The 21,873-nt window shown below is 36.4% G+C and overlaps 1 protein-coding gene across 2 annotated transcripts in view; it reads right to left on the bottom strand.

Moving 5' to 3' along the window:
- The window catches only part of LOC139145807 (uncharacterized), a 36,365-nt gene that overhangs the window by 1,517 nt on the left and 12,975 nt on the right, over positions 1-21,873 (bottom strand). For both annotated transcript variants that reach the window (XM_070717191.1, XM_070717193.1), the window contains exons 13-27: positions 21,246-21,325; positions 20,923-21,034; positions 19,603-19,695; positions 18,474-18,557; positions 18,014-18,101; positions 17,375-17,448; positions 16,806-16,930; positions 16,280-16,505; positions 15,066-15,213; positions 14,031-14,197; positions 12,125-12,204; positions 11,469-11,535; positions 10,048-10,218; positions 9,240-9,470; positions 5,008-5,193 (exon numbers count right to left, since the gene is read on the bottom strand). In XM_070717191.1, coding sequence (XP_070573292.1) covers positions 5,008-5,193; positions 9,240-9,470; positions 10,048-10,218; positions 11,469-11,535; positions 12,125-12,204; positions 14,031-14,197; positions 15,066-15,213; positions 16,280-16,505; positions 16,806-16,930; positions 17,375-17,448; positions 18,014-18,101; positions 18,474-18,557; positions 19,603-19,695; positions 20,923-21,034; positions 21,246-21,325 — 1,932 coding nt within the window. The remainder of the gene's footprint in view (positions 1-5,007; positions 5,194-9,239; positions 9,471-10,047; positions 10,219-11,468; positions 11,536-12,124; positions 12,205-14,030; positions 14,198-15,065; positions 15,214-16,279; positions 16,506-16,805; positions 16,931-17,374; positions 17,449-18,013; positions 18,102-18,473; positions 18,558-19,602; positions 19,696-20,922; positions 21,035-21,245; positions 21,326-21,873) is intronic.

Raw genomic sequence — 21,873 nt, 5'->3', positions numbered from 1 at the left:
TTGAGATATTTAATATATGCATGTGATATACCACTCTCTGACATTCAATGGCAGTAACCTGCCCCTGGAATAGTTGTTTTCACAAGAAAACTTTCATGTGGATAAAATGTGATTAAATCTGAAATCAGTATTTTCTGTTTTATCACAATGGTACCGGATTTTTCTGAGAGTACGCCCACTCGAAAAACCGCCCATGGGCGGTTATTTGGGGGGTGGGCCGTTATTAAGAATTTTAAATTTCATCTCAACCTTTGTCTACGGCATTTCAACTTGACTCCCCTTGAAAAAAATTACCTACGCAAAGGTCAAAAAGTTTATATAGCGTACAAAATAAAATAAGTTACACTTCTAAGATAATTACTTCGGCGACATATGTCCGTATCCCCCTATTTACGCTACTAAAATGCAGGTGGAATGATCCAGAAGAACGCAAAGTCAACGTTAGAGTTTGCCACACAATGCCGACAATGATTGACAGATGAAGCAGGAGCCAGGAATTTTCCATTCTGCACGATGGGGATCATGAAATAAATAAAATGACTATCATAAAAAATAACTCTGTTTCATTATTTTTTTATTTAATGTACATCATTACTTTTCAGGTTTTTTTCGCTTTGATACAAAAATCTGATGATTTTCTTCGCGTAAATTTGTTGCATTCACAAACGTAACAGTAGTAGTAATCCCTAGTAGAAATGGTATGATCCACAATTGTTTACGATTATTGACCTCTTTGCGTGCAACGAATGTGAAACACTGTATCTATTTTCACACTTTCGACTACTTTGATTAACGTATCACACTTACAAACTAGGTCAACCTCAGACACGTGCACACGTCAAAATCTGATCGATGATTTTCTTCGCTTAAATTTGAATGCGTTCGACAAACCATGGAGGTAGTAGAGAAGGAGTCACAACTGAGATAATTACGTTTATTACTATTGTGCACCATTGTTTAACACCCTTTCCCGCCATCTGCGTTGCCGACGGTACCTTCGCAACCGAACCGAGTGAAATTAACCTGGTTTGCTCATGCGACTCAGTTTCTCCACAGTGTCATAACGCATGCGCAAAGACTGTATTTGCGTAGCTTGGGTCAAGTGCGTCATGACAGTGTGAGAACCGACACGTTCCGTCCACAAAAAAGTGAAGTTACAAGGAATTTAAGTTTTTCATTCTCAAAATCTTGGTAATTTTAACGTCGTTTTTTATATACTTTACATTCGATCGCAGGAACCTTTCCTGTTAGAATGAAAGTTCTGATCACAAACTTTTCAATCATGTACTGAGTATGGTGCAGCGGATTGCTATGGGGGCCCTTCTGGTCAAAATTATGTTTTATTAATTTTAGTACGTTAGAATTAATTTTATGTAGACTGGAATTAATTTACTAGCACCTCGAATTAATTGTATGTTTCTTTTAATTAATTTTTATATGCTTTAATTAATTTTGTATAGTCATGCCGAATTAATTTTATGTGTTCCAATTAATTATTTCTGCTTATCTTTGCTGTAATTAATTTATGTAGTCTAGAATTAATTTTGCTAACATTTCAAATTATTTATATGTTTTTTATGTGGCGGAATTAATGTTATGTAGTCTAGATTTAATATATTAATTCCTTCAATTAATTTTGGGTTCAAAATGTTTTCACATGCTGCAATTAATTTAATGTGTGCTAGAATTAATTTCTACTAGTGTCTTGAATTAATTTTGTGTTCGGTCGAAATAATTATGTGTGTTCGCTCGAATTAATTATGTAGTCTAGATTTAATATATTAATTCCTTCAATTAATTTTGGGTTCAAAATTTCTTCACATGCTGCAATTAATTTAATGTGTGCTAGAATTAATTTCTACTAGTGTCTTGAATTAATTTTGTGTTTGGTCGAACCAATTATGTGTGTTCGCTCGAATTAATTATGTGTTTGAGCGAATTAATTATATGTGTTCGCTCGAATTAATTATATGTGTTTGCTCGAATTAATTATATGTGTTTGCTCGAATTATTTTCGGCCGATCCCACAGTCCTTTGCGCACACTTTCTTAAATTATTATGGCGGCTCCCGACCGGAGTGGTACTATTCAGGCGCTCGAACCGTGATCTGTGAAAATGGAAATCAATAAACTGATCACAAAAACTTTTGTAGTGTCTCCTGTCTGAGGGATCGTGTATGTGATTGCCCATAGAGCAAAGCCCGACCAATTTTGTGTTTACGTCAGACGCGAACGTTTACCCTTTCTATCGGGCTTTGCCAATCACCGTATACTCAGTATACTGTAGTGCAGTGCAGTAGCGTACGCAACATTCGAAAATGAAATCTGCCGAACAGATATCTACGAATATGAAAACCAATAAAGAACTTAACCAATGACCACCAGGAAATGTCCCCAAGCTTGATTACTGTCAAATGTCCCTAATTACAAATATAGAATTCGGCAGTTTCATCTCTATAGGCCTACAGATAGACACGCTATGCGAAGCCGGCCTGTATACCGGAGGAGATAACAGGCCGGCTTCGCGTAGCGGGTCGATCTGTATACAGGTAGAGGTGAATGCTATATTTGTAATTAGGGACATTTGACAGTAATCAAGCTTGGAGACATTCCTGGTGGTCATTGTTAAGTTCTTTATTGTTTTTCATATTTGTAGATAACTGTTCGGCAGATTTCATTTTTGAATGCTGCGTACGCTTATATGTACACTGCACTATACACTGCAGTATACGTAGCCCTGCGTACAGGTCTGTGTGTTCCCGGCGTGATACGGCCTCCACCACATCATCTCCATAGACCGTTGCAGGGCTGTGGTGGAGGCCGTATAACGCCGGGAACACACAGACCTGTACGCAGGGCTACAGTATACGGTGATTGGCAAAGCCCGATAGAAAGGGTGAACGTTCGCGTCTGACGTAAACACAAAATTGGTCGGGCTTTGCTCTATGGGCAATCACATACACGATCCCTCAGACAGGAGACACTACAAAAGTTTTTGTGATCAGTTTATTGATTTCCATTTTCACAGATCACGGTTCGAGCGCCTGAATAGTACCACTCCGGTCGGGAGCCGCCATATTAATTTAAGAAAGTGTGCGCAAAGGACTGTGGGATCGGCCGAAAATAATTCGAGCAAACACATATAATTAATTCGAGCAAACACATATAATTAATTCGAGCGAACACATATAATTAATTCGCTCAAACACATAATTAATTCGAGCGAACACACATAATTATTTCGACCGAACACATAATTAATTCGAGCGAACACACATAATTATTTCGACCGAACACAAAATTAATTCAAGACACTAGTAGAAATTAATTCTAGCACACATTAAATTAATTGCAGCATGTGAAAACATTTTGAACCCAAAATTAATTGAAGGAATTAATATATTAAATCTAGACTACATAAAATTAATTCCGCCACATAAAAAACATATAAATAATTTGAAATGTTAGCAAATTAATTCTAGACTACATAAAATTAATTACAGCAAAGATAAGCAGAAATAATTAATTGGAACACATAAAATTAATTCGGCATGACTACACAAAATTAATTAAAGCATATAAAAATTAATTAAAAGAAACATACAATTAATTCGAGGTGCTAGTAAATTAATTCCAGTCTACATAAAATTAATTCTAACATACTAAAATTAATAAAACATAATTTTGACCAGAACGGGCCCCCATAGATTGCAGCACTGCCGTGAGTGTGAGTTAAACTTGTATCGTTTCCCGGGTGTTTAATGACGCGACGCGACGCCATAGGCGACGCTGCGACGCTTTGTTTCAATGCATCGTACGTGTTGTTTTATATCGCGACCATTCATTAAAGTCATGGACGTATCAGTTAAAAGCTATGCTTTCTTATTTAACCTTAATATCATAATGCCAGTACAACATGATAAAACATGGCAAGAACCAAGAACTGGATTTGGAAAAAGTTGGCGTGTTAACAATGCTGCTCTACGATGTATGGCATTTTTTTTTTTTTGTGATCGCAAGCTATCATCAACTCAGTCTCCGCGCCTTTGCAGATACAAAAGCTCCCTTCCTCAATTATCTGTTCCTCGACCTCTTTAACATCGTGTACATCAAAATCAGTGGAACGACTCGAACTTCCCGACGCGACGCTTGGACACGTGACGCCATGTTTGAAGATCTGTCAACTGCCGAGGGACGGCCGAAACACCCGAACAACCCCGAACGAACTAATCTTGATAACTCCTTGATTTTTGGATAATAATTGGCGGTAAATTTTTACCGAATTACGGCCCTGGGCGTTATTTAGCTACAGGTGTGAAGCAGACAATGTAGCCATTTTCTGTTTAACGGCCCTGGGCGTACTCTCAGAAAAATCCGGTAGTAAGGCTTGTGATGAAATATTCTTCAATGGTCCAATCAGAAACTGAATAAAATAGTTGCTGTATCTTTGGTCACGAGAAATATACTGCTGCACCAGCAGCATTTGGTGTATAGTCATGGCAATTAAACACTAATTTCTCAAGCCCTCTGTGTCTTACAAGTTACAAACAAACATTTTCTATTCAAAGAATTTGATTATTTGTTAATAATTGATGGATAAATATAAGTAGATAAATATTAACAGTAGACAGCATGCACTAAACCCACATCACTGTCTTTACTTTCTTAAAACACGATTGGCACTAATTTGGGACAATTGGATGGTGATGTAATGTCTATTTAATCTGCAAATGTAAGCTAACCATCTTTTCTTTTTACGTTACACACTTGTTTTTATGAGTAATTTGTAATATTGCAACATTCAGCTATAAGGCGCCTAACACTTTTCGAGAAATTTGAAAAATATGAAGATCCATTTATCCCAAATTAGTCCAAATTATGTATACATGGTTTCACAATGTGAAGATCCACCTTATTCTACACAACACAGATGAAATATAACCTTCTTTATTGTGAAAATTCACGCTGTATCACAACAACAGTTGAGAAAATGTTAGAATCAACTTACTGAATAATCCACTGATAGAAACATTTGATATGTTTCTTGATCTCTGTCTGTCACTGATTTCAGTTTATTCTGAACGTAGTCAGGTAGACATCTTGGAGCATAGCTGCATCCAGATTTTAAAACTGTACCTATTTTCTCTCTGTAAGCATTTATCATTCTTCCAAGTACACTTAATTTCAGTGGACCCTAGAAAAAACAGAAACAGTTACATTAGAACTCAAACCATGGAGACTCATGGAGACCATAAAACCTCATGTTTAAATTTGCAGAGAACTACAAACCATGTACCGGTAGTGGGGTGACTGGTCGAGAAGTCCTCCTATTCATTAACAATGGGGCTGACATGAAAACTCAGTGCATGAATATTCAAAATGAAGGCATAAAATGGGGCTCAGGTAATGAGAACTTGTACAAATTCACCGTAAGTATGCTACAGTTGTGCAAATTTATATTTATGAACAAGGTACTGGCTACAAAGGAGGTATGTAAGACCCCAAAAATTGACAAAGTGAGCGTCAAAGTGCTCGATCGAGCACTTTGTGAAAAATGACAAACTGAGCGTCAAACTGAGCGTCAAACCGAGCGATCGAGCACTTTGTGGAAAATGTTAACTGAGCGTCAAAGTGAGCGTCAAACTGAGCGTGATGGCGCCTCCAACGATAGGATGTGGTATAATTAATTTTGCCGTCAGCTGTGAGATCGCGTCCCGCCAGGTCGATGTTATGTTATACATTCACACTATGGCAACAGTCGTTTGGAGAGCTATTCAGCGCTGGGACTATTCGCCCCATAGACGAGTGTGCAGAAGCGAGAAATATCCCAAGTCGGGGTATTTCTCGCTTCTGCACACTCGTCTATGGGGCGAATAGTCCCAGCGCTGAATAGCTCTCCAAATGACTGTGCTATGGCGGTACCCAACGAACTCCGTTAGTCGTTAATCCCGCCTGATGATTTGGCATGAGTTGACATTTCCTGTTACTGTTGCCCTGTTTCGGGTAGATAATCTTTCCGAACAGATTTCGCTTCATGGCCATGACAATTATCATTTTTATACCAGGATTACCGCTGCTCAGAGACTGAATATTCATGAGAAAGTCATTTTACCACGGACTGGAAGTGAAACATTCACACCTCTTCCACTCCTAACGATCGCGGTAATACCGCAGGCATAACGGTATACCGTATGGCATGAACGGCTACAGTTTGCAGTATTTTTTTTTTTTTTTTTTTTTTTTTTTTTGAGAGAGAGAGAGAGAGAGAGAGAGAGAGAGAGAGAGAGAGAGCATGTACGTCTTGGTCAAATAAACTAGTACGTTGTCACTGTTGTGTATGTTCACTTCCGTCTGTAAAATATTGCAAACTAAATACCTAACAAAAAGGTGCAATTCATGAACACCCCTAACATGTCTTAGGTGTAATCGATGTCAAAAAATAGTTGACGATTTATCAAATGTAACGTTCAAGTTAATTACGACACCCAAATTTTGTTCAATTTGTGCGAGATCGGGAAGTAAAACTCTGGTCATACATCGGTTGTAGAGCCATTCCATGATAGCAAATATCGACATCGCATCTGGGGACAATTGTCTGTCTATTTTTATCTATATTTGATAGCAGCATGAATGTCCTTGTACTCAATAAAGAAAGCACTGAAATTACCAGTTAAAATTGGCTAACTACTACGATGGATGGGTTGCGACGTTTCAGCCACATCGTTCACCCCCTACGTAACAGCATAGCTATCACCAACCCGACATGCGAACATCCGGGTAGGCGAAGTTTATTCCTTAAATTTATGTCATTTTGATATTTATACGCCTACAGACTTGAAGCAAGTTTACGATCAAGTTTATCATCACTTCATAAACACGTTCAATAAAGAAAGCATTCTGCTATAAAGCTCGTGTCAATAAAATATGCTGCTGGTATAATTGTTTTGAAGTCCGAAGCTCTGCATTCAAGATTACAGTATGGTAGTATTGTTTGATCTTTGAGCAAACAGAACGATGAATGTAAGCAAGGAATAAACTAGAAATATTTATGTGTTTATCACACGACACCAATGTTATGTCTTGTGTTGATAGCATCGTAGTTTTTTTACAGAGTGATAGAGATATTGCAAATCTAGTTGGCGCGATCACTATGAAATAATCAAGAAAAATATAAATTGACCGACATATCGACATAGTACGGCTCTGCACGCATCGATAACCATAGTCGCGACGGGGCCTGGGGTATGTGCCGCTACGGACCACGCTTCTCTAGATAAAAATCGCTCTGCATTTTGATGATTTTGAATGAATGTGTCTGTGCCAGGACTATTGTGGCTGCACAGTAAAATTTCAAAGATCATTTCTGCGCTGATCGCCATAAAATGCTGACGTATTGTCAAGCGACGCCGCTCACCGGTACCATTTTTTGTATATCCATGACGGTGATTTTTCCCAACAAAATTTTTGGGGGAGATTTTACCAATTTTCATGAATTTTCCTGTCATTTTTTATAATTATACACTGTTTAAGTGTATGAAGAGAGTGTTCGCGTTAGCAGATAGTTGTATCGGGCAAAGTAATGATAGTGTCCTTGTAGCGTTTCTTATGACATCTACGTTACGCTTGAAATATTAACAACAACACAACAGTTATGTTCGTTGAATTGTATTGGTCAACAACAACAACACGACTAATAAACATAAACAACAATACAAACAACAACAACAACAACCAGACTTCTGGGTTCCCTATGCTCAGAGGGTTGAGCCCACTGCAGCACTGAAAATTCCGTGAACTTGATTTGTTTGAAGTCCTGTCAGCGAGGCTAAACTTGACTGACGTACAGTTCGCGTATGTTCAATAATGATTCTACATAAATCAGACTTGTTATCCAAAGACTCTTGATGTTGAAAGGTCAATTTAGACTTTGCCTGAATAAACACATTGTCTGGAAATTGTTTGCTGAACGTGACACTCTATGCGATGATCGTTTTTTGGACGTGGGATTCTGTGCATGTGATGACTGTGATTTTCTATCCATTTGACATCACGATTGCCGAACAATGTCTTATCATGACAAATGTTTCAGAATTAAAGCAATGTGAAAGAACATCTTTCACCCGAAAAAATGAAAGTTACAGTAATTTTTTCGGCTTCAGGCGTAAGCTTATGATTGGCTCAAAACTTTTCAGTCTCAGTCAACACATAGAGAAGGACGTAATTTGACCTCACTCTGCCTGCCATTTGTCAACTCCCGTACATGCACACTACAGATAGTGATTGACATTGCTCCATCGAGGTCCGTCAACTGCAGGACCTTGACTCCTATCTCTTATTCTTTTTGACTACGAAGAGTAAACTGTAATTAATTGTAATTATGACACCAATATTGCGCGCATCATCGTAAACACGTTTTTATTAGCCGACTGGCAAATCGTGTACTATCCAGTACGCGCTAACTGAGCACCCATCATGCAAGCTATATTTCGCATATTCGCTACGTTTTAGCACTCTTACTAAGTTCAACGCTCAGTTCTTTTTTTGGCCCGGTTTGACGCTTGCTTCGTATTCAACGCTGTTTGTCACTCACTTTGTCAGTTTCCAACGCTCAGTTCGACGCTCAGTTCGACGCTCACTTTGCCATTTCCAACGCTCAGTTCGACGCTCACTTTGTCATTTTCCATGCCCAGTTTGACGCTCACTTTGTCATTTTCCACGCTCAGTTTGACGCTCACTTTGTCTTTTGCCACGCTCAGTTCGACGCTCACTTTGTCGAATTTGGGACCCTTACATACCTGCTACAAAGTCTTGAAAGTTCCAAACTCACAATGTCAACAAATGTCAGAGGGGACGCCATCTCAGAAGCAGTCCATTCTTGTACAAATGGTTGCAATGGGAGATCGCATACACGGAAATAGTTGCATTTCACACTGAATGCTGTGAAGATTGGTGCTAAAATTTTCCTGAAACACATTTTTTCACTGGGAAAAATGCTAATGAAATTCGCACTTGACGTGTATGACTTTTGGCATTGTTTTCTGAGAGGGGTATGGATGGCCAAGCGGGCAAATTGTACCATAGACATTTTTCTACTGGTTCTGTGCTCTGAACAGGCTCAGCTATGCAGTGCAAATTAGCGCCCACAGATTATCCAAAGCAGGAGGTAAGGTCCGAAATGATATGATCATCAATTATACCAAAACAAAACTCTATTTTAGTTAGATGTGTTTAGGAACATACCATTTCTTCGGGGGGTGTCTCTTCCGGTTCTGATCCTTTTTTCTTCTTTGAATCTGCTGGAGGGGGAGGTGGTGGATTTCTTTTCAATTGCAATGCTGATGCCAACACGCTGTTTGATTCCAGATCATAGATGATTAAATCTTGCATAGTTTCATTCAATACACTCAGGTATTCAATCTGATAGGCTGTACTGTGTAACATCCTATAGCAGTCTGCAAGGTACTGGTGTTGCTACAAAATACAGACAATATGTTCCTGTATACTAATAACTAGTCATCTCATCTTTATTTTGTGAATGAATATAATATATTAACATAGGCTATGTACTACATAGGCTATGTACTACATACACGTAACCTGTGTGATATAAGTTCATCTCCCCGATGAAGTTATGACAACTTTTAAAATTTCTGATTTGTGGAAATATGCATATTCCTGAAGGTATATCATAGAAAAATTAGCTTCAAAAGTAGCTGTTCCAACATTTTCATACTTGGATTTTTTCATCCAAACTTCTAATTTGTTAATATTAAGGCACATGGCATGTAACATGTTAACCTAAATATTAAATTGTACCGCTTTTTTAGTAAAAATTCCACTTGATACTGTTATACAGAAAAGACGTAAAATTTGATTTTGGCTTTCTTTTTAAATGCCTCAGTTAAGTAATTTTATGAATTCACTATACCAGCTGTAGAGTTGAAGGTGAAAAAGACCATGGCTTGTTATTGAACAAATTAAATGCATGACAACATGGCCTCACCATTGGACTGCTTCATTGAAGTAAGATACATTGTAAATACACTACCTTATTGATCAATGATCTGGTAAGTATCCATTTGAAGACACTAAGATAATCCTGTTTGTTAACATATTCTTCTATCTTGGACTTGATGAAGACGTTGGTGGTCTTCAGATTGCTAACACTGTATGGATTGTATCTGTCTTCTGGACCACCTTGTTGAAAATGGAATGCTGCCTGTAACAGTGTAAAAACCAGAATTAAAAAAGTAGTATCGCACATCTAAAATGTCTCATACTAGGTTGTTTTCTGTGAAAGATTGTTGATGACGTGGAGGGCTGCAAAACCATTACTTACCAACAACCTGATCTGAAATACTTTTACCATTTGTCTGGCACAATTGAATCAAACTCAACACAAAGTGAGCATATTTTTGGTCAAATTTGATTTGTTTTATGACATCAAGGAACTGCTCACAGAAGTCACTTTAAATACTGGAAAAGGTACATTTAACAATGAATCAGATTTCAAAAAACTAATACAGTAAACCCTCGCTCTAACAACCATGCTTGGGAAAGAGAAAATGTTCGTTAACTGAGGTGTTCGTTCAAATGAGGGAATACTCTACAAATTTTACATATCAATCATACACAACTGTAAACGTTGTCATTTTAAGTCAGTGCTGTCTATCATCTTTCTGTTTTTGAATGATTTTTATGCTGTGGCATCTTGTGGCTGATGTTATCCCAGTGAATATAAGTGATTGTTTTTGGATCTCAAGCATATGATTAAGATGTGAATTTGGGAACATACAGAAGAGGTAAATTTGAACACTGAGATATTATTAACATAAGTGCACATCTATGCATTTGCTGGTAAATACCATATAGACTGATTTATTTCACATTTGTCTGATGTGATTTTGTACAGGCTCAAATGTTATCATAGTTTTGAAGTTTTACATGCAGAAACATAGAGAAGTCTGACCTGATATCCTGTCAAGTTTTTATGTCACTATCAGCAGTATGCCCTCTAAGCCAGCCAATATGATGCACCACAACACAAACATATTGCCTGTGATGCAAGCAAATGTTTTGGTTTACATGTAAAGACATAGTGCTGACGCAAATAATTTACCACAATTCCCCAAATTTGACACAAAGTTTCCGGAAAGACATTTGTTAGAGGGTACACTGGCCATCAGGTCAAGCTGGTTAAAACTGGTCAAGCCCAACATGTCCCATATGGTGCACTGTAACAAAAATTTAACATTTGAAGATCCCATAAAACATAGATACTGTAAACATGATTTTTACAGACTATAGCTGCTATTACAGACCAAGCCAACTGGGGGAAAATATATGAATTTGGCTCCATACCCCCTTTTTAATGACATGTTGATGAAGAAGTGATACTGTTTGGCTGGAAAAGGGATACAAAAGAATAGGATTTGTGTTGTGTTCAATTCATGGTAATTTTTGATTTACCTTTTCATGACTGAAAAAAGCATTCTGATATAAAGTGGCCTGGTTTTCAGGGAAGAATGTACGGTAACTGGAATAAACAAACAAAGTACAAACATTATATAGCAGGTTGTTCAACATGGTCAAATATACAACAATGAATTCTATGATATATTTCCAGTTATGGCATCTATAAATTCTTTTATCCTACTAGAAAGATTCATAAATTAAGACATTTTAATGTTCAGAATTTAACATTTCATCCATAAAAATTTTGCTGTAGAGATATTGAAAATGTCTATAAGAAAGGCAGATGATTGAGTCCATTCTGGGCAAAGTGATAATCATGTAGTTAGTAGTTGATAGTTCTTGTATTTGTTGACAAAGCTTCTTAGCAACACATCACATGTTTACAATCACCATGAGCAATATACCAAGAATCATTTGCATCTTGCCCCTTTTAATAAACAGATAATTATACAAACTGTTAATAGCTCCTCCACTTATTTTATTATTCAATTGTCATATACAGTCTCCCGGCTTAATAATTATGTTTTTATAGAACACACTCTTTTTATAATTTTCATGACATGGAAAGTTATTTCTTTTTTCTTTTGTTCATACAGTCACTGATATTGTATGATTATATAGTTTTTCTTGAACACAGATCTAATACTTACTCATCTTCAGTATTCTCAACATAATGCAGTAGAAGCTGTTTGACAATTTTCAGATATCTCCATCCTATGGCTCTGTACATCTGAAATAATACAAGACTGACATCAATCGACAGTTGTCACTCAAGAAAAAGATGTACATATTTGAAGAATAATCAAAATACTTAATTTTGAACTTTTCTCTGAATCTACAATCTTTTACTTTTCCTTCTATTTTCTATCAGTGTTGGCATATGTGTTGGTAGCAAAATGTCAGCTACTATGAAAATGTTAATATTTTCAAAATTTCTACAATTACAGAAAACTAAGTGGCCACATAAATGTAAAAACATCAATTTTGTAAAACTTCACAAATTCTAAGAAGGAAGGGAACAAGGTCTTTTCATCATAACTTGAGGTAATGGCACTCAATATGTCATTACATGATTAAATTATGCAAGTTCATGGTCTGCATTGAGATTAATTTAGTGCCATTAACAGTGTTCGAAATTCGTGGAAAATATCAACCAGTCAACAGGACTGGTAACTTTAAAAAGTTGCCTGTCCTGCCAAAAACTTGCCAGTCCTGATATTATTCCTTGCAATTAAACGCAATCAAATACAACTAAGAGTTACCTATACTGTAATAGGCTATTACCTTGTCTGTGAACAAATGAAGATGGGATGGAATCATCTTTCACTTTAAACAACCTTTATTTATAAACAAATATCAATTGCAAGGTACATACTGCACAATACGTGAGTACTTTACTTTGTTTTCAGAATGCGTACTGTCAGTTTCCATGTATAACAGAATACAATCATATATTTAAAGTCATGAGTCTGGGAGAAAACAGGTAAACAATGTACACAGTTTTGCATGAGCATGAGCGTTTCTGAATAGTTTTATAGACAGCTTATCAAATGTTTCAGTGTTCATCGATTGCAGTATCTTTTTCACTACCGAGTCACCTGGAGCAGCATTTTTTGCATCGAGGTACATATTTATACCCCTCTGAAGTTTCATGCGTTTCCAGAGCCTCGTGTCTGAGATTTGTAGAGCCTCTCACGAATGAACCTGTCGAGTATTTTTTGTACTTGGCAATGGCATGAATGGGCGCGTACACAGTTGTGCATAATTTGCAGTACAACTTCTGCTCGTGGGCACTATCGTCGGTGACTAACCAATCTTTAAATTCAATTTTCCATGACTGAACAATTGTTCTCTTACGTTTCGTGGCATCATACTCCCTGTTTGCCCGTAAGGTTTCCTCTGGTGTTCTTCGTTTAGCCGAGAGAGTTGGTAGGCCTAGATAATAGCGGATCATAATTCCTCAAAACTTAACGCCGCGCAATTACGTGTTATTGTCGATTGCCACAGTACTTTGAAACTCATGCAAAATCTACTTTGGTTGGTTGATTTTCAAGGTCATGCGTCATTTTGTACAATCTGCTTGTTTCTTACTTGCAATACATGAACTGAGGAGGGGGCCAAAGATAGAGTTGGCGGCGCTATCCAGAACGGCCAGTGTCACATAATGGTCTATGAAGTATGATCGGCCAAAGTTAATTGTCGACCCCACGGTGAATTCAAGCTGTCCGACGGACTGGTAACTTTTTTATTTTACCAGTCCGGTGGAAAAATAGCCAGTCTCGGACTGCCGGACAGGCGTTATTTCGAACACTGCCATTACCTCTAAAAATGAGAACCTATCGTCAAATAGACTGGTTGTTTGGTTCTGAACCTACCCTAAGATAGACTGGTTGTTTGGTTTCTGAACCTACCCTAAAATAGACTGGTTTTTTCTGTTTCTGAACCTACCCTCAAATAGACTGGTTGTTTGGTTTCTGAACCTACCCTCAAATAGACTGGTTGTTTGGTTTCTAAACCTACCCTCAAATACACTGGTTGTTTGGTTTCTAAACCTACCCTCAAATAGACTGGTTGTTTGGTTTCTATTGCCTTTGAAATCTCCAGTTCAAACTGATTAGCTTTCTTTCTGATGTCTTCTAAACTCCATCTGGCTTCATCACCAACATACAAACCCATCACTATGACAGTGTTATCATTACTTATCTTCAGCACATGGTTGCGAACTGTGGTCAAATAATTACATGGAAGTTATGTTACATATTGAAACTAGGAGTCTAACTCTACAAGGAAGTCAGCAAAGTTGTTGCTATACTCCTACATAGTGTGTGTTGATAAGTGTTTGTATAGTACATGTGAATGTGATTAGCAGTATGAGTGCGGTTGTTTTCAGAGTTTGCTGCATTTCAGAAATACACCACTTTTCACTCTGTTTGCTGTTTTGGTGTAAATAAATGACATTTTCAGACAGTGAAGTGGCATATATCATATGGTCTACAGATAAACAGAACATTCACGTAAGACAGCATTGCTGTTTTACCATGATGCACTGCATCTTTGTATCTCCATTGATCGCGTTTATTTCTTCCAATTCTATTTATCTGTTTGGATCTACATACCTAAACACACCTGCTTCACTTTGCATTTCTTAATATATTATGTATGCTTGAGTTGAATAAATTTGAGTGACAAATAAGTGGAATAAATGAATGCATTGTTTCATAAGAATTTCTTCCAATGTCATGAAATGTTAAATATGACAATAGTGGAAAATCGTTTGTATACAAGAGGACATGCTAAAGAAAACATTCTGATGACGTTTCTACCTTAAGAGGGAAATCTACAGATTGAAGGTTTCAGATCATTCATGAAAGTTTTTACGACTGACATTATTGAAATACAGGACGTGTCAAATCCATGATGTCTAAATGTGCTCTGTACTTTGATGCTAAAAAGACCGCATCACACTATGGCTGAACATATGCACATATAAAGTTGCATGATGTACATATATTCCACATTTGCCGATAATGAAAGTTGTTCAATAATTCGGCAAACTGACAAATTTATGAACTGAATCTTACATTCACTCACCTATTTCAATGTAAATTAGTATAGCTTCACCATGGCATCCCATTGGTCCTTTAAAGTAACAATGTTCATGAAGTTCAAGGTGGTTTAGATAAGGCATCATAGAACCATACACCGGGGACAAACCACTTACAGCAAACGTCATTGCAATCTGAAACAACAAATATCAAAATAGGGTGGGATTTTGACCTGTATGTGTGTTCATTTGTGTTAGATCAAAAATATCCACCCAAGGCAAAAGAGTTATATCAACATTTGATATAAAAAAGATTTAAAACAAATAAATTATCGTAAGACACCACCTACATTATGTATTTTACAGGTTCATATTCCTACTTAACATCGGCAAGCATACAATAGTAACCAATGGAAAGGTTTAGTTAAAAAATGTATCAATATTTCTCCGTTAGCATATAACATCTGATATATATTTTTTGTCTCTATCATTTCCTTGAACACTGGCTTTGATCAGCTTCAAATGCACAGAGTTGATTTATCACTAATGGTAACCTGTGAGCTATTGAAAGAAACAAATCTGAAAACAAACTGACAGCTACTTCTAAACAAATACTGGGCATACTACCATCTACACATGTCACAAATTATTCTTCAATTCTTACATTCTCAGGGTGTGACTGATTACTGGTAAAAATAATTACAGTCTATTATCTGGTACCAAAAGAACATGACTCCAAGTTGAGGGGCTTAATGATTGTGTATGTTGTCTAACAAAATGTAGCCTTATATAAAAAGTATTATATCATTCCAGTATATTGATGGCGCAACTACAGCGATCTGATCGGTCGAAACGCGAAAAGAACTGTGGTATATTGGTGATATACCACGGCTGGCACACGTGCAAGCTCCCGGCTTGAACAAAAATCCGTTTTTGACATTCCACGCCAGAATTTCAATATACTGTTATGATATAATAGCAATAAAGCAAACCCAGCGATGGTATACCACTCGATTTTGACCAGTTCACTGTATATATGCACTCACTACAGTTCGTGCATATATGTTGTGAACTGGTCAAAATCTCGTGGTATATCGTCGCTGGGTGTGCTTTTTCGCTTAAATATCAATCATTATCTGACGTCACATAATCCCTGATCACATTGTAGTGTAGACACCTATAAAATAATATTAGAGTATGAACAAGGCTTTCATCTTCCAATGCTTTACATGAAACACACATCTGCCCTTGATTAATTTACCTTGAATTGGCCTCTTCTCTGAGGAAACTCTGTCGTCATGTATTCCTTGGAGATTGTGATAACCTTCTGGAAATTTGCAACATCAGTAACAGAGAATGCAGTCTGATGACCATAGACGTCACAACCTCCTAAATGATGGATGTAATTCTCAGCATCCACAAGTTTACAACTATTATTGACAAGTTTTGTAATTACACTGTCGTTGGTTTCTCCCCAGAGATTCATTCTGAAAATAAAAAGTTTCACTGTCAATAAAAAATCAAATGCAATGATTTTTAGCTCTTTGTAAAAATGTTAGTCCACTGTTTCTAATATTTGTATAATTGTTTTCCCTAGATATATTTCAAATTATTGTAGACACATTTTACTTGCTTGACTAGTGTTTGACTACATGTAGAACTTATATCATCCTTGATTGTAATTACACTGCAGTTTGTGAACACACATTACTTCATGCAACCATAAATGGTGTTTGTAAACACACAATAATATTTGTAAACACACAATAATATTTGTAAACACTTACTTCATTCCACTTTGTCTGAAGAGGGAGATTAATCTAGGGTATGGATTTGGTGGAAGGTGCTGCTCTGTCAGTAAATTGGACAGGAAATGTTCATACATCAAATCAACTTTGGTATCCATCAAATACTGCAAAAAAGAACACAATATCAGAAATTGTAATGCCATTTTACACGGCAATATTTGCAGTTGGGACATTGACTAGAAAACTGCAATATCACTAACATGATCACACCATTGGTACACTGTACTACACAACAATTGTGTCTTTTCCTTGACACATTTTCACATCAACTTGCTATCCATACTACAACTGGTATACCACTGCATGAGTAAAATCAAACTGCATCATCTGCCCTTCATTAGTAAGAATATAGCACTCTTGTTCAATTAAACAAATCACAGATGCATGGAAAAGAATAACTCTTTAGCTTCATCAGGTGAAGTTCCTGCCAACTTCAATCCAGTTGCCACACAGATGGAATAATTTGACAGGTGTTGTGTCAGTATCATGGCATGGGAGCTAACAAAATATATGTTATAAATACATTGCCATGTCTTGTATTCACTGACCTGCATTAATACAGCTTCCATTGCCATTATTCCTGGCTTGTCACCAATATCAATGCAATTCTGTACATTGATGGCTAGACAGGAAATTAAAAACATTTGAAAATCACTTTGTTGAAATTCAATTCAATTCAATTCAATTCAAAGATATCGTTGATACGTTTGCCATGATTCATCAACAGACAATTTCTTGCATGAAGAATTATTCAAGTGATATTATCTATCTACATTGATTGCTTCTGGTGGAAGGGTGAATATTATGTATATTTGACTTACACTGTCTAGTCTGAATTGATTGCTTCTGATAGAAGGGTGGATATTATGTATATTGACTTACACTGTCTAGTCTGAATTAATTGCTTCTGATAGAAGGGTGGATATTATGTATATTGACTTACACTGTCTAGTCTGAATTAATTGCTTCTGATAGAAGGGTGGATATTATGTATATTGACTTACACTGTCTAGTCTGAATTAATTGCTTCTGATAGAAGGGTGGATATTATGTATATTGACTTACACTGTCTAGTCTGAATTAATTGCTTCTCATAGAAGGGTGGATATTATGTATATTGACTTACACTGTCTAGTCTGAATTAATTGCTTCTGATAGAAGGGTGGATGTTATGTATATTGACTTACACTGTCTGTCATGTTGAATAATATTCAAGTCTTCCACACCGTGCATAAAGTCTTCAGCTGGAATAGGCTGCTTTGGGGGAACTCCTTCCTAGTAAACGTGAATTTAATAATCACATTGGAATACATGAAGCTTTTGCTGAGTTTTAGGGTCAGATGTAAAGTATAAAGTGGATAATTCATCCCTGAAAACGAATAATTTTTTGTAACTTTACAGAGGTCCACACTTACCATTGAGAACATTACCTTTCTGCAAAACCACAGTGGCAAAAGCGTCACACAATTTTTCAACTACAATAAATTGTTTATCAAACATAAAAGAGTATAAAAACTTGTGCTGATGAGAATAGTTATTTTACATAATCTTGGCCAAAAGGCTAAGATTTGATATTTTTCTTGTAGAAGATGAAATGAATGGAACAGGGCCAGTATATGTCACTGATAAACTGTCAAGTGCACTTACTTCTCGTACTGGAATTGGGAGTTGCCTTGTTTGTGGTCTGTCTACTTCTTCTGGAAAATTCTGGATTAATGAGTCAATTAGACCCTGGAAGAAGAAATGAGGTCATTGACAAAATGTTGCATTTCACATTTTAAGTCCTTGACAGCTCAACATTTTCTCATAATTCCAATTTATTGAATCATTCAATGTTGATATAACAGTGTTATAGATAGAAATAGAACTTTCTCCCTTTTCAGTGACTTACACACAGATATGATCAAGTCAAGAACTACGAAGTATTCATTTAAGTAGTATTTATGGCTAATATCTGATCGTCAGAATACTGACATAAGAGTAGAATTTTAAAATAACTGTATTGTAGATTTAAAACACAGAGTCAAGAAGTTAGAAACACCAAGAGACTGAACATATGCAGAATATGAACTCAAAGACACATTTGATGTAATGAAATTGAAAGGGGAACTGATCTACTGATGTTTTCACAAAGGAAATCTACTGGTAATTAGATTGCCTTCTACGATGATTGTCTATTTTAATTAACAACCTTGCATATTGTTATTTTAACACATATCATTGATGTGTATCTTACACTCACTCACTATGGAGTTGTATATTTTTTATGTAGTAAGTGCTGGAAACTTATCTATTGATCAAAATTTTCATGGAGTATCTGAGGGCATAGATCCAGTGTGTAAAAACAGGAGACTTAACTGAATGACTAGTCTGTGCATGGGTAGGGAATTTCTTAATTTGCAGAGTTAAAAAGTACAAATAAATTTACTGGTATACTTTCATGTATAAGGAACACCGTCGTATTGAGATACTTTATGGTATGGCTGAAGAGTTCAATGGCAGTGTAGAACTCTCAGAAGATCATGTATTCTAGAAGTATGTGGGGCAACTATGTAAGCAGTGAGAGTAGACAACTAGGAACTAACTTTAGTGTAACAGTTTTGATCAAAGGTATTCAAGTTTTCCACTGACATGACCTTCTATGTGTAATAAACAGTTGTACAAGGGCACTCCACCAGAATCTTGTCTGTATCAGTATATGTGTGTGTCCATTTGTCTAAATGCAGCTGCTAAGCTGGTATCACTGTGACAGTTTAGGAACCATAACTACACTTACATCAACTTTCGGACACACAGCCAAAGAATCTTCAACAAGCTGGAGTAGGACACTTGAACAGTAAACATTCAGTGATCTCAATTTTATCATTGTCTGTAAAATTTTAAAGAGAATGTTTTCCATTAAAAATATGTAAATAGCATATTATTTGCACATATGAATTATTAAAATTCTCCACTGTTTTCTGGTGACTATGTTTCCTTTTCAATTTGACCTTAAACAGTTTTACTCAACTAAAACATGTCAAACTCTCATAGGTATTTATGTCATACGATACCACTAACTTAAGGTAGTAACGCGCCCCTAAAAACTGAAACTTTTGCTCTCACTTTCCTCAAGGAAACTTGAAACCTTTCCCTTTTGAAAAAAAAATCACGGGTCACCACACAAAATTTCGTATCTCTGAGACAGAAATTGCCTGAAAATTACCAATAATCATTGAAAATCAAAATGGCCACTATCGCACTGTTAACTCTCTGGAGAAAAATTAAGTGTTTGATTTTCAAAAAAGCAAGCTGGCGAAAACATCACTTACTCCAAGAGCTTTAAAATGAACCCCAAGGAGAGGTAGACAAAAAATGTACTGTAAAAATTTCAGAGTCCAAATATCTGTCCCTAAGGCCCATTCTTTCTTACACAGTATGACAAATTTTTTGAATACATGTGCAGTTAAAAGGAACATATTAAAATGATGCTTTAACCCTTTCACCACCATGGTTTGTCCCAAATCCATTGTTTTCTATGGTAAAGTTGGACCTGTACACAGGAACTGGGGGTGAAAGGGTTAAAACAAGGCACTATACTCTCGAGGTTACAGAATAATTTTTCTTCAACAAAGAAGCAAAGCTGTAACCTTAAGGTAATTTTTGTTTTGTGTTTGAAGTTATTTATATCATTCTGCTAAGGATATACTGGTGAGTAATATTCTATTTAATGATATCCTGCTGACTTAGATTCTGCTAAATGATAAGTGATATTCTGCTGAATGATATTCTGCTGAGTGATATTCTGCTAAGTGACAAACACTGTCCTGCTGAGTGATATCCTACTTAATGATATCCTACTTATATTCTGCTAAGTGATATCCTTTTAAGTGATATCCTGCTAAGTGATAACCTGCTAATAGATATTTCTAATAAGTGATATCCCATTAAATGATATATAGCTGTTCACATCAACAAGACAACATTCACTGTCTGACATGTTGTAGTGTTTAGAAATTTCATTATTTACAATCACACTGTCTTGATATTCCTAATCATTACCAGAAATCTAACATCCTGCCACTGACACTGAATACCAACAGAAAAGTAAACTTACATCAATAGTTGTTGGTAGAATTTGAACTCCAGTCTCAGTTGTTTCCATCATGTCATCCATCATTCTCTTCAAAGCTTTCTGTACAATTTGTAAATCTGATGAACATTCTTGTCTGTCAATAAAACACCAAACATACATGCTCTTGGTACACATTGGATAAATCGAAACACCAAACATACAATGCTTTTGGTAAACATTGGATAATGAATCAAAACAGCCTATAACTCTTCAGTGATGAATTGAACATTCAGTCTAAGGATGTATTCTTTGCTGCATTTGCTCCAACAGAAACTAAAAAAGAAGAAGAGCTGAAAAGGACTTACAGTTTATTGTCGAAGAGTTCCAATAGTTTTTCCTTGTACTCAGTGAATTGTGTTTGTACAAACAGAGAATCACTATCATCCTGGGAGGGAAACAATTCACAGAGAAGTCAATCACTGTTGATACAATGAAACTGTTAAACACTGAAACTACAACTACACAGTTCATGTCCTGTTCTTATATCTGTTGCCATACACTGGTGTCTATCTTTCACTCTGTAAAAAGTATGATTGCTTCAAAGATAATCAAAAATCAAGAACTACGAAAGCAACAGAGGGCACTGAAATAGGATTATGCTTGCCTAAAACAGGTGTCTTTACAAATACATTTTTAAGTTGACCTTAGTTGACATTGCCTGACATTTGTAGAGATTTGTCGACTAACTGGAGATGTCATTACTTTAAGAGTTGCCACAGTTACCTTTAAGATACCTCATCACAGAAAGTTGAAAGAACTCCTCTACAAACTTACAGACATACATTCTTGATCAGATTGAGTTCTCAGCAAATCTATACACTTCAGTTTTTGTAGAAACAGAAGACAAATTAACCTCTATAATCCTGAGATTGTAAATAACTATTAAAAATAGCGCCAATGGCACTTGATCACAACTGGCACATTGTGAAACTA

The sequence above is a fragment of the Ptychodera flava genome, chromosome 12, assembly GCF_041260155.1.
Source record: "Ptychodera flava strain L36383 chromosome 12, AS_Pfla_20210202, whole genome shotgun sequence".
NCBI classification, from domain to species: Eukaryota; Metazoa; Hemichordata; class Enteropneusta; family Ptychoderidae; genus Ptychodera; species Ptychodera flava.
This window is presented reverse-complemented; position numbering and strand designations above follow the sequence as displayed.